The sequence below is a fragment of the Musa acuminata genome, chromosome BXJ3-6 (genome assembly GCF_036884655.1).
Source record: "Musa acuminata AAA Group cultivar baxijiao chromosome BXJ3-6, Cavendish_Baxijiao_AAA, whole genome shotgun sequence".
NCBI lineage: Eukaryota > Viridiplantae > Streptophyta > Magnoliopsida > Zingiberales > Musaceae > Musa > Musa acuminata.
In genome coordinates, this window is record NC_088354.1 from 32716890 (window position 1) to 32737412 (window position 20523).

Genomic DNA, 20523 nt, shown 5'->3' on the forward strand with positions numbered 1-20523 from the left:
AAAAAATAATTATTACATTTGTATAAAATCGTATGCACTGCTCCTAAGTTTGTACCTCTACTTGTACGGTTAACATGCATAAATGTATACATGCAATGCATTGCGTTATAAATCTATCGTTGGATGAAACAATATAATGTCTATAAGAATTCATCTTTAGACATGAGCTCATGTAAATATATCTATGGAGAATGTACTTTAGTACGTACAAAGGTATACAATCATAGATCTATAGTCTCTCATATCTCAAGTGACTTCAGTATTATATATCCCTTTTGAAAATAGTATTTTCAGTACTATATAATGCTATAGTGACTTGGAAAAGGACTCCTTTTAACATCGCAAATTGTGTCAAAAGGGGAGTTTAGCGTATTGTTTCGACTATAAGACCACTGTGATACCACGTCAGCCCCAAATCAAAGGGTCCCATCCATATCAAAATTAAAAAAATATTCCTTCTAACTATATTGATTTAGAGAATCTTATTGAAAGACACAATGATATCAACCTAACACTAAAAAGATGATAAAATAGGTGAGAAATAGTATTTTAATTACTTAACACAAGATGAGAGTTCGGATTCGATCGAGATTTACTTCTACACTTATCACATGTTATGATGTAAAAAAGATAGGAGTTTGACGAATGACCAACAAAACTATATTAATGGTTATCCTAACAAAAATATAATACCTAAGTTTATTAAAGAGCTCAAGGAATTTAAAAATGTAATGAGAAAATAAGAGAGTTTCCATACCTCTAGGAACTTTTATAGTGTGGTGGAACAATCATTGAGCCTAAGTCATGGTTAATATCGAGAATAACTAATCATTATTTAATCGTAGCATCATACATAAAAATATTGAGATAACGAGTATGGGTAACATTTCATCTTAACATTAGGACTATCAATTATCATCTTGAGCAAAAGAACTCTCTTGTTATGTTAGGATAGAGTTAGTATCTACGTCACCTATTACCTAACGATTTGGTTAGTATGTTGATCAAATGGACATGATATGTTCAGTTTAATCTCAAGCTCATATTCTCATTTTCTATGTTCTTATTCTTTATTTGACTTTTGAGTGTCACACAAGTTTAGTAAAAATATTTTTAATGTTAGTGCTCATCATAGTATATTAATAACTTTTTAAAAGTTTGAATATATCAACTAAATTGGTAAAAGTTTTGATAATTTATCTTAAAATCCTAAATTGAAACTCCATCTTTTTTTTCGGTGCTCTTCGAACTTACGGCTCTATAGCAAGAGGAAAATGAATCGGGTCAGCTCCGCTCTCTATATGGGAAAGATACTAAAAGATACTAAACTTTGACATATGAATCAATATAACATACCAAAATTTCTTTCTTGTATTCGTATGCATACTCATCTAAGCACATCACTACTCTCCAACACGGCAACAAGCAATTCTCCAAGCACCTCAATATCATCACACATGTTTCATCCTTCTTTGCATAAGAAGATGGTCTGATCAGTTCTCATCGCAAGTTTTTCCTTGGTAGGTGAGGTGGCTAATAAGACCACAACTATTTGCATGTTTTCCTCGATGCATGAGTTAAATCCAAGAAAAACATTTTGGATTGGGATAGAAAGGTCAATTGTTCTCGTTCTTGGCCACTTGTAGAACGACTCTAAACGTGAAGCATACTGACTTCCTTTTTATTCATATGTATACATAATTTTCACTGTTTGAGAGAAGAAAAAGATGTTACTTCCCCCACCTTCCACACTATATAATAAGATTCAAGAAAGACTTGGAAACGGAACTCCATGTCATCGATCAATAAGATTCCAAAACCTAATGCATTATTGAAAAATCAAATCATTGATTTGCTAAGTTATTTGTTAATATTAAGGAATATATGATAACTAATCAATAAGGGTTGAAATAATTACGACAACAATAACAAGTGGTAATGTCCAAACCATTTGCGAGTAACTATATGAAACTTTTGCTATCATTGTTCCTTATGAAAAAAATATACAACTATTTAAACCAAAGAGTATTTAAATATTTATTTATAATTTAAAATATAATATTTTTAGATTTATTATTATTATTATTTTATTAATAATTATTTCACCGTTTGTTACTATGACATTTATATCTCTCGTCAATATCATTCTAAATATATATATTTTTATTTTACCATCTATCAAAGTTTATATCATTCTATTGATTTAATAGTCAATATCATGCCAATAATAAGTTAAAGTCTCAAGGACAAGGCCTAAAATAATTAATCACTTTTATAAATCAATAGAATTAACTATTAAAACCAAATATGTAATGGATACATCTCCCATCCCCAACTTGGAATATTTTACAGCAGAGCACACACTTCCCCAAAATATAAAATAATATGAGAAAGTTGAGCCATCACTCCAGCGGTACTAAACATTTGTCATTATTATTGGTGGGGAACCTCCGCAATAACTAAAATATAGCAGGAGATTAGGATTCCTTGGATTGAACAAAGACGTTTTGAAATGGTCAACTCGAAGGATGCTCAGAATACTGACAGCCACGTTGAACACCCACTTTCCTCGAAATCGAACTCTGTACAATGAAGATCTGCTCTCTCGACCAGAGCGGGCAACAGCCTTATGGCGAACGGATTTCGACCTCGTCGGTGGGGCCCATGGCGCACGGCTAGAGGATGCGGAAGGAAAAGGCTGAAGCTTGTTTGGATTAATTAAAACAAGGAGACGAGACGAGAGGCTTCGTCGTTGGCCTCAAGTTGACCGGGGGAGGTCGGCAGATGCACCGAATTGTTCGGCTTTGTCATCTTCCTCTGCCCACCCTTCACTTCACGCTAAAGAAGAACAAGTCGAAAGAGGAGGTGGTGGACGTCCTCCGCTTAGATCTCAAGCAACTTTTGCCTTCATATGTCTTCTCGTGTTCAACAGTTTGACTTGAGATGATGGCGTTGACAGCTGTGTCTGTCTCTTCTCTAAGTCTGGATTTTATAGTCAATTATATCTATCTGATTCATTTAAATGTAATTAAAGTGTTTAAAGTTGAATTAAAATATTTATTAACTGAATTTGAAAGATGAAAAGGGAAAAAATAAAAAAGATACAAGTTGAGGGTTTGGATTTTGGAATAAGCTCAGGCCCACCTAAGCAACATTTAGCAACTCGATGATCAAATTTGGGACCAAATTAGGTTTGATAAACGTTCGGACTCGTAGATAGGATGAAATCAGTAAGTATTTCTAATGATTGTTATTTCTCTCTTTTTATAGGTTGTCTTAATTAATTGAATTGTTGCAGGTTTATTATAAAATTTTAAATTATAGTCTAATAATGAAACTTAATGTATTTACTTACAATGTGTGTGTATCGTTCCAACTTAATGTTTTCCAACTCAATCGAAAGAAAGAAAAAAAAAAGAAGACTTTCCCTTTGGAAATTTTTGGTCAAATCACTTTTCTGATTCAAACCAAGTCAGCGCTGATCATTCGTCATTGTGGTATGAAAATAATAATTTTTGAAGGGTTTGAGTTTGCTAATAATATATTTCATCACCATGAATATTTAAATAATTTCAAATGGACTCATTTATGTGTCAAGTCGGACAATTTAACAAAAATAATTTACTTTTTTGGTGTCATCCAATTTGGTCCAAAAGTATGAAGCTTTAAATCTTTAAGTTTTAATATCACATAATTGATTTGACAACATCAAACAGATAATTCGATGTTTTTTTTTTTTTTAAACTAGGAAGAAGAGTCCACTATTAAATGGCACACAAAGACATCACCACGACGCAGTCTCAATAAAGAAGATCAAGTGGATAATTGATATATTAAAGGAAAGATCCTCATGAACCTTCCCATGCAACTTGCGTTCATGTTGGCAGGTCATATGAAATGAACATACCAGGCATTTTTATTGCGACCACATACCTTTAAGATTTTAGCAAATCATCAGCATGTCACATTCTGATCACGTATCCAACTGTCTCACAAATCCTAGATCTATATGGTCTCAACCAAAAGCATGAATTCTTATCCACGGGCAAACCACATTCCATGTTACATGAAATGCAACTTTTGCAGCATTTATTTGTCGGAGACATTTTTAAAATGTCTCAACATGAACGATCCTGAATTAATATGATATCTCGACAACAAGATACTCATCAAATCCTTAATTCCATTGAAGCCGCGGGTCCCATGGTCTCAACAAAAAGGCATGAATCCTAATCCACATACATATCACATTCCATGTTACATGAAATGCCACTTTGGCAGCACGTATTTCTTGGAGACACCTTCAGCTTGACATGCAACTTCAACGATCCTTGAATGACAAATTAGTATTCTATTCTGGATGACAAGATACTCATCACAGAGGAAACCACACTCAGTCCTATTTACCGACATGATTCAGCATCCAAAAAAATGACACGAGGGTTCAAATGTCTGCTGTTACATCTTATGAATCTTCAGCTCATTCTAGGTCTCTACTTCACCAGCATCATGATCATCAGTGCCAGATGAACTAATATTCACCATCACATTATCATCAGTTAATTCTTCAGCATTGGCTGCTTGGCTCTCGTCCTGTGTATAATTTATGTCTGTTGCATTATCCACAGGGTGTTGCTTCTCCATCATCCCAGACAATGCCAATTTCGGAGACCACTCAAGAACATCATCAATGATATTGTAAACCTTCTTTTGGTATCTGCAGTAAAGAAACCACCTTATATATAATAGCAAAAAGGGCCACAAGGCAAGCAGTAAAGAGGTCAATATATCTTGAGACTCGACCAGAATTCAAGAATGTAACTAAGAAAGCTTTCCATCGGTGGCAAAATAACAGTCAAAAGGATTTATAGAGTTGGCACAAACAGTTGAAGCATTTTAACGATTGTCAATATAGGCAATTGATATAGAAAGTATACAGTTGGAAAAAAAAGATACCTAGCTCTTGCAGCCTCATCAGGAGCGTGATGCCTAAGCAACAATATGAATAGCACAGCTGCAACAGCATATGTAAGCCTGGATGTCCACTTTGGGGGTTCTTCTTCATCCTTCTTAGGCCAAAACCGAATCAACTCCCTAAATGTTGTTTCCTCAGCATTGATATTGGGGAAAAACCAAATGCGTTTTCCCAATACGACATAGAGAAAACCAAAGATTGCTCCTCTCACTGAAAGATGAAGAATGAAGCCAAAGAACATCAAAGAAAGGCCTTGTTATTTGGTTACTGTCAAGCATACGGCCACATCACACCAAGGAAATAAAGTGCCTTAGATTTTTTTGTCAAGGTGCATAAATAACCTTCTCTTAGTTGTCACTAGCAATCAGATTATTGTGGGGTTAATAACTTTTAACTTTTTCAGTTACTGAGCGTCATCACCAGAATAAGCAAAAACAATGGAGTTCCAACCAAACTAGAATCAAGGAAACATATGAATTATCCATGACACTAAATCATAACTATATCAGCTGAATTAAATTTGCATTGAAAAAATTAAGCCAAAGGCTCTAAATCATAACTTCATAAGTATTATTTTCCAAGCAAAATTCAGAAGCATTAAATTTTGAGCAATCTTCCTAAGTTCTAAGTGCATATTAATTATTATGTGATATGATCAGAAAACGATATATCAACAAGAACATTAAACTTTGAGCAATATAAATTCTAAGCATCTTATGCGATATGAATGGAAAACCTTGTATCAACAACAAAATATGGGTATCAGTATTTTGTACTCTGTACTTGAAATATGATTTAAGGAATAAAAATATAAAAGATATTCATTGATGCTAGGCATCATAAGATGCATTACCTCCAGTATAGAATAGATATAGTGCTAAGGGGTGGTTGATAACTCATCTAAATGCATTCACCTCAAGGAGGATTATATCCTATGCGTTAGTATTATATGAACCTCTTATTCTGCTTCTCATTCTTTTCTTTTTAACCCACCATTTTCCTAATACCATCACCTCAGGCTGCCTTCCAGGTTAAACTGATTTGGCAAAGGTCTCATCTAAAGTTGTCCATTATGCCTGCTTAAACAACCTCACAAGGAGATTTGATAATTACTCTACCTATTTGCCTCTATGATCAACTCTCTTCTTGATAGTGAGAACTACCTATTGGAGATTCTATTTGTGGAGAATTAATAACCCAAAAAAATCTGTCTAGATTTTATTCCTTTGGTCTTGGCTTAAACAATGTCTTAAGTTGTAGCTCTTTTACATTTTATTTCCTTTTGCAGTTGTTTCTTTAATGCAATGAGTTTAAGTAGGCTACACCCTATTTTTTTCTTAAGAAAAAACTTGTCATAGAGAAGTCTATTACTTCATATAAAATAAAAGCACAAAAGGGAATCCATGTAAACTGACCTCTCTATTTCTATGGTCCACAAAATCCATTAACTAAGATAATGTCTTGCAAAATGGAGACCTTAACCCTCATAACAAACATAATAGCTGTAGAATGTATCATCTCTGTGTAGACTCACTTACCATTCTATGCTAGAAAACTTTGGCATAACTTTCATTCTTCAGGTTATTTGATCTGACCATGTCTTGTAGGACATATCACACACTGGTATATACCAGCAGAAATGTTTATTCGTTATAAACAAATCTTTGCATTGACCACTAATTTCTTTACCAAAAAAAGAACATCCATGAATTGTGCGAATTTGCCAAATTTGGATATCCAGTATTAGAATGCAGTGGTGTAATATAAGCAACAAAGATTATCTTTTTCTTGTTTCTCAGTGACATAGGGGCAGAAACAAGTCGAGCATGAGGGAGTAGGCCTAGCTCAAATTTTGTTCATTTATGAAAGAGTAACTTGAGCAAATAAATTTGAATTCCAACTGAGTTCTAAGGCTCATGGGTAACCTCTTTAGAAAACTTTTAACAACCTGTGGTCCTGTCTTTCATATATGTTAAGTACATCTTGCCATTAATCTCAAACAAATAGTCAAACACTTCATTTTCTATAAACTGTACGATTATGACTATATCCAACAAGAAACAATTGTCAAGCCAATTGGCATACAACTTCATAGTTTGAACTATATCATGCTACAAAGATATCATTGCTGGAAGTGCTGACAGAAGGTAAGTGCCGCTTTTGGCCTATGCTACTGCCACAAGAGCATGTCAATTGGCATAACACAGCATTGTGTGGTGTCACAAAGGTTATGGACATATACATCCTTGCCATGAAATGGCAATCCTAGCTAACAAGTGTAGAAAAATATTTCATAAACATAAGATAATGTATGATGATGGTAAACAAGTTACTTGTATATTAAACGAAACAGAAAAGAGCTGGATAAACATCTATAATGTCAACTCCTATTGAGATACATATCATGCCCACATAAAAGGAGGGAAAAAAATAATCATTCAACAGGCAGAAGCAAAATTACCAAAATACTTTAGCTCATATACAGCAAAAGGTAAGCTTGCTTCCTCGACATTCAATTTCTTTTATTCAGTAAAAAGTTATTTAGAGTTCCTAGATAATAAAATAGACCAAATATCAAATAGCATTGACATTGTGGAACTTACATAAAAGAAGGGTGACCAAGAATAATAGAGCTCCAGCACAGGAGTAGAGCACAACAATCTTGCACTGGTAAGGGTAAACAGGAAACAAGCACACAGCAAGTGCAACCAGCGGCCAAAGGAATGAAAGAATTGTCTGCCATAGAGTCCGCCTTTTCATAAAAGTCCATGCAAAAAAACCATCATTTTCAGAGAATACTTGCTCCTGCATATAGAAATGAAAATGAAATTCAGTTGAATAAAACTAATTAGTCGAGAAGAAAATATAAAGAATGACAATTATGTCAAGATTTCCTCTATATATTTTTCTTATTCTAAAATGCAAATATAGATAAAAAATGAACAATTTTGCAAAATCATTACACCTCAGAGACAAGCGCTCAGCAACAGAGTTCCTTAGAACATAAAATCATTTATAAAACATCTGTATGGAACAAGATCAATGACAAAGCAACAACAAAAAGCAAAGAATCAGGAATCTGTTGAACAATCATGTATGGCAATGCCATTATATGCTTGATCTTCATAATCAATGAACATATGTAGGTGATAATTAAACAGCAGATGTATATGATACCCATTGACAAAGTAAAATAGACCTGAAACCATAAAACACATGCTTGATCTTCACATACTGCTGACAAAAAAGCATAATCAAATCAATGGCATCAAGTGTATAAAACATCACATTCAAATGCAAATGAGTAACTGTATTATTGATATGTCTATTTAAAGTATGTTGATGAAAGGAAAAGGAAAAAAAAAACTCAGATACAGATGGAAGTTTTTGTTATTTCTACAACAGCTATTAGTGATAATAGAATATGACAGCAAGATTGTTGTAGTAGGATTCTGAAATATGTTGGTGTAGCACCTTGCATGACTCTGCTACACTGGGATCCTTTTGATCAGATGTATACAATAAAAATTTTCCAGTCTAAAATCAAGCAGAAGGGTCCTATGGTATAATAGAATACAAAAGCAAGATTGATGCTGTTACACTTGACACAGAAAAAGAGGAATAACAAATTAGGGAGAAGAACAAGACAAGATACAGAAACTTCCGTTAGAAAAAAGAGAAAAAGATAATGTAGAATTCAATAGACTTCAAAAAAACGTATATATCCATACTCCATCTCCAACAATCATTGAAAACATATGAATAGGCATTTAAGTGATAATGTGAAAGTAATTTTAGTAGGAATCTGAAGGATGATAGTGTAGCTCATTACATGTCTCCGCCACACAGGATTCTGTTCGATCAGATGTATAATCCTATGTAAAAAGGGTCCAGTTGTACAATAACATACAACAGCAAGATTGATGCCGTTACACTTACCACAGAGAGAAAAATAACAAATCAGAATAGGACAAAATAGAGATAGAAACTTTCGGGGAAAAGGGGGAAAAGATAATAATGGAGAATTCATTGGATTTAAGAAATCAGAATATAATCTTCTATTTTCTAAAAGACAACAGCCCTAAGTTATATAAATACTTTGACCACACCCAAGTCTAACTTAAACTAGGATTCTACAAACACCTTGAAATTTATCAAAATAGCATCCAACAGACAATTTGACTTTTACTCTTAACACCAAATATGCCTAAAGTAATTTCCAACTTTAAAGGAAGATAAAAATAAATACTTATAATATTGTCCAAAAGTACTTGAAAAATTTAGAAATACAACCTAGCATATACCTAAAGTCAAACTTATCCTAGTTACAAACCAAACCAAGATCAAAATGCACAAAAAACGCCTTGCTGTAAGCCTGTAACAATTGAAATTGGATCCTCAATCTAAATGCTACAAACTGATGATGGGAATCACAGTTTCTCATCAAAGACAAGAGTGACAGATGGCACCTCTGCATTCTTGTCAAGAACTTGAGCTATACTTCAATCTGCAGAATTGATCTAGCTTTTAATATGTGCCATCTACAAACAAGAGGTCATAAAATTGCGCCATCGATTTGCATTGCCATGCAGGAGAATATTCATACGCAGGAGAATGCCATGCAGTATTTGTACATCATGGTAAGCAAATAGATCTAAATGCAGCAAATCAAACAGAATTTATTCAACTTAGATTCCTTTAGTTTCAGCTGCTCCAGCAGTTAAACAAAAATCATAACATTTGTTAATGCAATGACATGTGCACAAAATTACTGAAACCCAAGCAACTCTTGATCATCTAACTTTAGACTGAAACATGAGGACCGCAGGACTCAAAATTTTGTGCTTTTAGAAAATGCCTTACATAGTCTTCGTACATGTAGAAGCACATCAACAAGCAAATACAAGAGGGTGCCATTGGTCATGACCCTTCAGCAATTTTGAAATGAGATTCAAAATGCTAGTCGATTGTGAAGAATAAATCTCATTAAACAAAGTCACAACATATATCATATAAACATTTAGCTTTTATTCAAAATATTTGGGGTTTGTTCAAACAATGGCTATATCCTCATGACATGATACTGCAAAAAAATCTTCCATAATTGTTCCAAAACTCCTAATTGTTCTCTTACATATCATCAACCAGGCAGTTTTGCATCTCGAAATTTGAATCCATATTGCATCATCCTATATAGGTTAAACACTTGAGATCCATCTAGTTCATCCTAATATCAATGCTAATAATATAAAATATGCATCTCAGCCCATGCAGAAATATCTATATTAAATATCTTCACCAGCTTATCATAAAACATCCTGGTCAAAGTCATAGCATCCATGTTTTATTATCAGATGAGGCTTCAAATCATCTACATTTGGTAAGTTGATCTGACACACCATCATCAAATCAATGTTTTATATATTAAAATATAGGTTTCGAATTCTCAACCTTTAGTAAGTGGATTTAGTACACCATCACCAGACGGTGTAAACGAATTGGGTGTATTTTTATACCTTAAATATTGGTCCGGTGGTGGTGTAACCCACTTACAAAAGGTTGAGGATTTGAATCCTCATCTAATATATTTTCACCAAAAACATTTGTATGGTTGTAATGTATCAATTCTATTTACCATAGATTAAAGGTTTGAGACCTCATTTGATATGTTTTCAAAAGTAGTAGTAGTGGCATACCTAATCCATTTATCAAGAGTTAAGGGTTTGAAACCTCATCCAACATTTTTTTCAAAGTGACAACAAGCTAAGCTAGTAAAGGCATTGTCAGATTATTGCAAGGCCTTGGTATCAAATCCCCTTTCATCACTTAATTCTGCAAAAAAGAACTATATTTCATCACTTACTAATAAGCTAGAACTTCATAAAGCTAACGAAGTGGTGGAGGATCTGGTAATGGAAAGATAAATAAATCCTCTGGCAACTGCCTATTTAGCACTAGCTGAAATAACTTAAATTTTTGTTATGATCTTGGTAATTCAAAAACAATAACACATTGAGATTTCAAGGTAAATTCCTAACTGGAGAATTTCAGGAAACCAAAATTTTAAGAAGCATGCAAGCAATAGATGTGCAAAAGAATAAATCAACAGCATATAACTCGACTCTTCTAACAGACACAGTGTAACAAGAATAGGTTTTCATGGACGTCAGACATTGATTCCGTATGGAAGTTTAGCAAAAATGAAAAACAAACTAATTAGATTAAATTTCACCAAATCATAATAACTAAATCATTAAGGACTTTCTGTCCAAATAAAATGTGAACAATGCTTCAAGTTATAATCATAATCAATAAGGACTGTCAAGTCCAAAACTTCATGTGAATAAGTGTTCCTTCCTGCTGGAATTTTTCAGATCCTCAGTGTGAGGACCTTTTTGGATGAGCTCACTTCTTGTTTTGGGCCAAACCTCATATAGCAACAACAAAAGTACAAGATACTCTATGGAAGAAGAAAAGCTTGTGTATCTCAATAATGCTTAAAAATAACTGTTGAGGAACTCATATACTGGGGAGAGAAAAAAACAAAATATTCAGACTGCATGTGATTTGAGTCTATAGTTAAAAGGGTACTTACAGAATGTATCTGCAGATGAGCTGGCCATGAGGATAACTTTTTCTTCCCAGGCCTAATAGTTTTAACCACACGGTCACATCTTACCAAAAGGTTCTTCATTAATAAGGTATTAACAATATCCTCCACCTCTAAATCCTTATCTGAATCTAGGATTTGCTTAACCTCTGGATGGTTTCTCAAAAAGATGGTAATGTCTTTCCCTCTAAAGTACTCAACTCTTGTTTCTTGCATGATAGCCCATCTTGATTCTAGCTTCTTATTGTCTCTAACCTTCTCAGCAAATAGCTGAAAAACATCTTTACTCGAAGATGTCTTCTGCAAATAACATGAAGCATGTAAGACAAATCATGCTAGTAGTTTGATAGAAACATTCAACCCCTTCATCAAACTTATTCAGAAAAAAAGAAGAAAAACTAAGACACCATGTGCTAATAAATACAATATGCTGCTTGACAATCAAAATCCAAAGAGATAATTAAATATGTTTAAACTATGTGCTAATAAATTCTGACATAATACATGCAACAATATGGCCTTCCAGTTGACAAATCAAAAGGAGTTATTCATCCAACAAATAGCAAGTTTCAACATAAAGGTGCCTAATCTTTTCTCCAGGGACGTGGCCCTTAAGTTGATTGGGGACACAATCCAATGGTAGCACCAGACAAATTCAGGCTCATTAAGTAATATAAAGTGACAATGAATATAATTGTCTTTCATCATTTTGTCTTATAATCACATCCTAAATGTAAATTTGCCTTTGTGAAGAAAAAGTAACTAAAAAACAAGTCGAAAGAAATCAAGCACAAAGGGGGTATGACATCAAGAATTCAACATAAAGCACAATTTCCCAGTTACATCATCCATTAGGAGGACTTTCAAGAACCACATCTCAGGACTAACATTGACCCTTTGCCTAAATAGGATCCAAGTTATGGAATCCCCACTTCCATGGGGGTGAGGTCGCATTCACTGGCTCTACATAGAACCTCCATTGAAAAAAGTCTCATGCATCATGGGTCACCCTTTTATCTCAAGACTAACATCAAGTATGTCGGAGATAGCATCATCATTCACTAGAAATAGTTTTTGCAGCCTTGTGAAATGTCCTTCCATAGTGTAAAAGAATCCAAAATTTAAATGATCGAAGTAACATACCAACCAAACCAGGGAAAACAAGTCTGTCCAGCAACAAAGAACAAATTACAAAGTGGTCTATCTAATAGTGTGTCAAATTCACATCGAATATAGAGAGATTGAACGACAAATTAGAATCATACATTTCATCAGCATTCCAAAATGTGTTTTTTTTCAGGCATTATATAAACGATACCTGCCAAATAACTTTATAAATACCAATCTATCAAAAGACAACTCCAGTTTTGCATATAATTTATATGTATTTTAACAATTAAGCAAGATTCACAGGTACATAAAGCTAAAATCATAATTAGAATTTAGAAGTATATAAGAAGTTTCACTTTTATAATTGTCTTAGTACCAAAACAGGCAACTCGTGAGCCTCATTTATATAGAAATTATTAGCAATTATTGGAACCAATGTTCATTGTGCCGCGGTTTACTAGGCAGTATGTATCGGTCTGTTAAGGGACCGACACGCAGATCGCCCTGTATTGAGCGATCCATGGCATATGACCCCGTATCGCTAGGGTCTGTACCAAACTAAACAATCAAAATCCGATCATTACCAACTTGCACTAATCGGTAACGGTCGGTTTTCAACCGATACCAATCAATGGCTGAGATATATTGAATTCAAACGGTCCATTTGATCGATTGAACCAGATCTATGGGTTTTTAAACCCTTTCGACCCCTTCATTCACTCTCCTTTCACGCTCTTCTGCTCTCTTAATCTCTTTCTCACCCACTTCTTTCTCTCATTCTCTCATTTGCACTCTCGTAAACTCCATAAGATTGCAATTCGTGGATTGGATCAAGCTTGGGAGGCTAATTTGGAAAGATTAATACCTAAGTTACAGGAAGAACTCTCTAATCAAAGGTACATATTCTTTTTCTAGATTTTTGTTGATTTATGAGATGATTAAGCCTATTTTATGTTCTCGATGTCTAATATGTTGTTTTAAGACCTTTATGATGGTAAAAATAGAGTCAATTAGGGAGTAATTATGATTTTTAATGCTGTGAATAGTTTGTTTAATGCTGATTTAATCAAAATTAGACACATATTGGGTGATATCTTTGTATTTCATGCATATTAGGGTGATTTATATGTCTGTGAACGTAGAATAGGTTTAATTTCGAAGCAATTTATATTTATTTCCAACTTAAAAATCCTAATCTATTTTTTTTTATTTTAGATAATTTCGGAGTAATTTTTGGCCCCCGATACAAGGCAACAAATACCGTGTCGCTGGCCGGCACACTGACTCAGACCGATAAGGCTAACCTTGACCAAAACAATCACTTTCTAAATTCTTATGCCTGGCCAATTTCCAACTCTTATGATTAGCATAGTTTAAGATAATTTGGGGAAGAGATTTTCAAAAAATAAGACCATTAAATAATACCATAGAAATAATGAAAAACTCCATCGAAGATGCAGTGGGAACAAACCCCAAGTATTCTTTAATCTCCCACTTTCATACCTCAATAAGGATGTCATTTAGCCTTATAATGTACTCGATTTTTATCTTTTTATTGCTTTTTTACATCGGATAAATTTTACTGACAAATTATGGCTCCTAAATGCATGGCTATATTCTAGATCTAAAAACACTAAATATAAAATAAAGTACTGGCTAAATAATTTGTGAAAACAATTCCTCCATTTTACTTATTTTTGACATAATATAGAAGCTCGACATCTCAATTTTTCCCTTTTTCTTGTGCAAATATATATATGCTTCACTCTATCTTTTGTCCCTATCATATTGTAAGACTGTCGTGAGCCTTATTTTTGTGAAACTACCACTTTCTTGGTCTTTCTTCCTGATAATTAAAAATATCTAATTCACTTCCATTTTAATACCCATTTTGCTATAATTATTTTTTAGAGTTTTCACCACTGCTAACCTTTCTTCAATATGAAACCACTACCTTGACATGATGAGCCATCAAATCCCACTTGATATTAGTGTGATTTTCCTCTAAATTTAAGTATCATCATTAGTTCAAATATACTTATTTATCTTCCTAATATGAGTCTGAAATCATCAATAATTTCTATTAATTTTTACTTCTGTTATAATTCTATAACCTTTTAGCTTCTGCAATAGTATTTATCCTCCTCGTGATAAAATGCTAATTTAACATATTTATGTGCAAATAAAACATAATATATCTATTCCTATTCTTGAAAAATATATAGAAGACAGCAGCATCTGAAGTCATGTCTCCCGTTTCAATATTTTGCAATATTTACATATTCAAATTATCAATGTAAGCATTTAAATTTCCTCAAAAAATTTCCAACACCAAAAGTGATTCCTATGAAAATTCATCTAATCCCGTTTGGGCATAAGCATAAGTACTAACCTCCTAATACATATTTAACATTAAAATTGTGTCACTATTCTTTTAACATTTACATTATTTTCTTTCAAATGTGCTTTAAATTGAGAGATTATAGAAGCAAAATACAAGTGAAAATCAGGAATAGCCATAGAAAATAAAATTGTAGAATTCAGACATTGGTTTCTGGATGAAATGTACAATAAAACCACTTCATCTTAGGATGCATTGAGTAAAGGATAACAACAGAATTTCTAAACCCCTAATTTTCATCTTTTATGCCACAAACCTCTACAGACGACCACACAACAGAACTATTTAATAATATGTAGTGCAAAAATCCAAAATGTAATAAAAGTATTTTATGTTGGATCACAGTGCACATTATTGTCCCAAAGAAACATAGAGATTTCCTATGTCAGTGTGAACCCTACCAAAGAATGCAAGGGGCTTAAATATAGAAATATAGAACATGTAACTTTATGTAATTAAATGCAGTTTATGGTTTCTTTTTGTGTGTGTGTGTATATATATATATATATATAAAGAGAGAGAGAGAAATTAATAGTTTATTAAGGCATACTTTTCCTGGTTAATTAGGCCTTGGAATCTACATCCTACACATGTGAACTAATTTAATTGGAGGATCAAGAAAAGTGTTAGTCACTTTAAGAAGTCAATTGAGTTAGATTGAGCTCAAAGTAAAACAGGCTGATACTTCATTCAATCAGCTAGTATACCCGCATGTCTTATAAATAGTGCCTCCCTCATATAGTCGATGCCCATCTAAAAGAAACCAGTGATACTGACAACAGGGGGTTTGTAATGTTGTTTGGCTGAATATTAGAGATTTTAAATGGATGCTTATGTAACTGAAATCAGTTATTGGAATGGTTTCTCCAACTGCCTGCTTCAATGTTTAATGAATAAAGGGCTAGACACTGTGAAACTAGAGTCCACTAGGCAAGTTTTGATCTGTAGTCATTTATTATCAGTCGTTGAACATTTATTTTTTTCAATAAATTTCAAGTTTCATGTTAAATTTTGTATACAAAATAATTTGCTGGCATGTTGACACTTAATTAGCCTCTTGATCCTAAAATAATCATCATCCCCTATCTCTTTGATGTAATATGCAATTTCAGTTATTTTATCAAATATGAAACTGAGTCCTAGAAAGAGTTTAAAGCAGGGAGTTAAAAGGAGCCACAAATCAGATGCAAACAGAAGTTAGGAGAAATTAATCCAGCAGGTATTGACCAGTTTCTTATGACAGTTTTACTTCTGTTTTTTATTCGCACAGCAGTCCTTAAATTCTCTTTACTAAATGCAACAGACACACTGGGTGATTGACTCACCATAATATTTTCTTTACATTAGTTGATACTAAATGCCAAAATCCCAGCAAATGTGACATTGAAAGTTGTTTCCATAGACAAGCTGTTTCAAATCCTGAAAATCAGTCGAGAATTCCTAAATCTGCGATGCAAATATTTGACAAAAAAATGCCAGCATGATCAGGTGGAAACATTATTTTCTTCTCTCATGGAAATCTTTACACAAACCTACCAAGACTTGCAAGGAATTCATAAGATTTGGGTGTTAACTTAATTAATTTGCTTTATACAACAGTTCCATGTCACCTAAATTGAGCCCAACTTTAGATTGGCTGTGTTAATTTTAACAAATGAACTTGGTGCATATCTACTTTGTTAATCTAAGCATATTAAATCATCTGCCAATTGAACATTTCAATCACTTTAGAAAATAGTAAATCCAAATGGAAGACCCCACTGTAGGTTCCTTGCTCTTGGTTTCAGCAGGTGCCATCCTACTTTTCCTTCTTTGATCACACTTTAACTCAACTTTATATGCAGGAAAATGGAAAAAAGTGGAAGTTATAAGATTAAAGACATTTGGCCTGGTAACATTCCTGCACCCTACCAAAAGTAAATATATAGATAAGAAGTGAGGCAGGCACCCTTTTCTTCCCTCACTCATACACACACACACATCCCTCTAGGTTTTGGATGCTAGTTTGATTTTTTATAAGCAATATTTATATGGTTAAGTTTTTAAGTGGCTTAATTATCATAAATGTGTCCAGCAGATGCCAAATATAAGGCATACTATGTTTAATCATTAGTTTCTAATCTCTACATCATTAGAATCTAGATAAGATCCCAAAAGGAGTTAAAACAGCAGGTTGATAGCTCTCACGAACAGGTAGTGCTGCAGGTTTTGGAAAACAAAAATCATGGTACCGATTCAAACGATAGGCTCCTAGGGTTACTATTATGAACTTCTGTGTTGTGTATTCAGTTAGTTAAAATTGAAAGAAATATATGATTGTAAGCCAAATTCATCTAGATCAATTAAAAAGTCCTACGACTGAAGCCTCATACATAGTTTAAAAATCTTGGGGTGACCAGCAGCAATAAAATCAAGAGCGGCAGAAGCTAAACCTTAGATTTACATCAACCATGAAGTTCAAGACAAATGGACATCTTCCTGCACTAGAGCCTTCTTGAGGGTAATATTTATTACTAATCAAGACAAGAACCAGCAAATTCTTTCTTATTGTTTCTGATCTTCGCTTACCTCTCACCCACCACTAATCTGAACTCACTCACCCTATCTAATGGTTCCATTTATATATCTTTGAACATGTATAAACCGCATTTCGATGGTTTTTCCTACATTTTGTCTTTGATCGGTAGTATCAGAATGACCCCTAAGGCCCTAACTATTCACAAATAAAAGCATTACCTATTATATTTTCTTAGTAGACCCACAAATCAGTAAATTATAATAAAATTAGTTTTGATGAAGTTGTACACTGGTTATCAACAACTTAATGCAATCCCCCTCCGACCATGCTTGAAATGGACTATAGAAAGGGTCATAAATTGACTAGACTTCTTTTCTTTTTCCTCAATTGTTAACTATAATTTTTTTTTACCTACTCCAAATTTTTTCTTCCTTCAAATTCTTCTTTCTACTGAGTGATGTAGAAATGAATTGACCACTACATAATTATTCACTCTTGATCAGCTTAAAATTTGATTGACATAAATATGCCCAAGATATGTTTCTATACATTGAAATCATGGATGGAAAAAGAGGGATGATAAGAAAATGTGAGACTAAAGGATGAGACCAGCCATTTTTCCCAATATCCCTCCTCTATCAACCTACTTCTTATATAGAAGGTGAGAGGAAGGATATATTAAAACAGATGAAAAAAATAGCAATTTCTGCCAGCAGTTTGGCTATATATTAGACATTTTGCATTGAAGAAAAAATAATGGTTTTGCCATTTCAAACTCAATGCAGTCATTCTCAGTAGTTATATTCTCATAAACTGAAGATGCTAGCGTAAATACGGTTTCTTTCATCTAAATCTTTACTCTTCGACTTCACATGCAAATATTTGGTAATCACTTGGTCCTGGAATGTATCTTATCCCAATGCACTTGACAAGACTTGCAGCAACCAAGACAAAATAACTATTGGTAGTTTATCTAAACTTCATTCAGTTTATGGTCAATGAGTCAAAAATATAACCATCCTATTCAAGCTTCATCACTTGTAGGACATTCTATAGAACTGATCTGTAGTTGGTAGCCACAGAACCAAAAATAAGCATACAGGACTCAACCATTTGCATTTTTTGTTTTCATAGTAGCAGCACAACCAAATGGTCCAAGAAGATTTCCTTCCATGTGGAGGAATTTTGGATAACAAGAAGCATATAGCTGGACATGTGTTTAGTGGATCTTTTGTTTTTAATCTCATCTTTTATTTTTTACTTTAAATGTTCTATTCTTATTTTCAAGCAAGAAAGAAAAATTGCATATATACATAGGATTTTCAACGAAATCAAAATTTCCATTATTACAACAAAATTTCTAACACGAAAAAATAAGTATGGAACTACTTCCGCCATTTATACTACTACTTGCCTATAATTTGGACTTCTGTTCAGAACCTATCAAACAAAATAAATAGGCAGTTCATAACCACCAAAATCAACAACCAAAACAATCAAAGTACGAATGCACCATCCAGCAAGAACTTTCAGCCGTAAAAATAATTGCACCTAATTCTGCTCGCGTCGGCGAACAGACCGAATAACCCTAACCATAACAGCAATCGCACAATCAAACTTCATTTCGCTGAATCAAATTGCAATATATACAAAAAAGAAATTGTTCCCCAAAAAAGCAAGATTCATAAAGAAACGAAATCTCAAATCCAAACGCAATGAAAGGAGCCGGAAAGGAGAAACGAGATGGGAAAAAAAGAACAAGAAACCACAGAGAAGAGGTGAGGAAAGCAGATCAAACCTTGGATGGGGGATCGGAAGGATCTCTTCCCCCATTTTGTGGGACTCTCCGAACCCTCCTTTTATCCGTCGCCGACTTCGTCATCTCTCCCTCCCTCCTAATTGGTTTCTTCGTGTGTATCAAAACCCGAGTGAATCGGGATTAGGGTTTCCGCCCGCGATCGGTTTATGGGGAAGAGATCGAATCAGAGACCACCGGACGCGGCCGGCCTGCGGACGTGGACCGCTCCTGCCAATTTGGGCGCAAACACATGATTCGTTTCTCAGATCGCACGAATTAAATACACATTCACGGATCTCATTCCATCCATTTCATTCGCGTTTCCAAGTAAAACCCGCTTTCACTCGGGCATGCTCTTTTACACGTGTCAGTCACGAATTTGATCAACGTGTACTTTAATTCGACCTTAAATGTGCCATAAATAATACATATATCAAATGAGTATAAGTTGGGGATTCAATCCTCGACTCAATTCCAATTGCAATTCCAAAAAGCTCAATTGCAATTCCAATTCAAGCTTTTCCATACATAACTTTGCTCGACTTGATCTTCAAACTTGAGCTTTTGGAGTTTGAAGTATCACCGTGATTCCTCGGAATAGTTTGACCTACAAGATGATATCTTGTCTTGAGCTTTCGATTTGGATGTTGATGAAAAATCCCAACTGGAGATCTTTCGATTTGATCGTTCTCTTATGAGACTTATGTCCAACAAGATGCGATAAAGTGAGCTAAGTTTGCCATCCTTCCGACGTTACACAAACTTGCGGTGTTCTACAATGGATTTTATGCAGTCAACAAAGCTATGTTAAAGTGAGCCAAGATTGCCATTGAAGTACAGGGAAAGAGGTGTTTGTTGCAGGAAGAGACCAGCAGCACAACATCGTCAATCTGCATCCACTACTGAAGTACTTGTAAGATCATTCTTTGAAGACTGTTGAACTGTAAGCTGATTCGGAATTTGATATATAAAGACTGAAACGCAAGATTAGCTCTAACTCATTAACATGTAGGTATTTGGATTTGATGAGTCAGATTTACGTGCATGTTTGAACATGACACATATTTAATTTTTTTTTTAGTTTATAATATATTAGATAATTATAAAATTA

The 20523-nt window shown here is 33.9% G+C and overlaps 1 protein-coding gene across 2 annotated transcripts; it reads right to left on the minus strand.

Annotated features, from left to right (window-relative positions):
• Positions 1-4163: 4163 nt before the first annotated feature.
• LOC135639526 (uncharacterized) lies at positions 4164-19685 on the minus strand. Of its 2 annotated transcripts, none has more exons than XM_065153305.1 (5): positions 19413-19685; positions 11571-11882; positions 7579-7780; positions 4957-5185; positions 4164-4717 (listed from the first exon to the last, which is right to left on the minus strand). In XM_065153305.1, exons 1-5 carry the CDS (start codon positions 19494-19496, stop codon positions 4486-4488), a joined length of 1059 nt encoding a protein of 352 aa, XP_065009377.1. In that variant the 5' UTR covers positions 19497-19685; the 3' UTR covers positions 4164-4485. The 2 variants fall into 2 exon arrangements, with proteins under 2 accessions (XP_065009377.1, XP_065009376.1); XM_065153304.1 differs by having other exon boundaries at positions 11571-11885; positions 19413-19681.
• Positions 19686-20523: the final 838 nt, after the last annotated feature.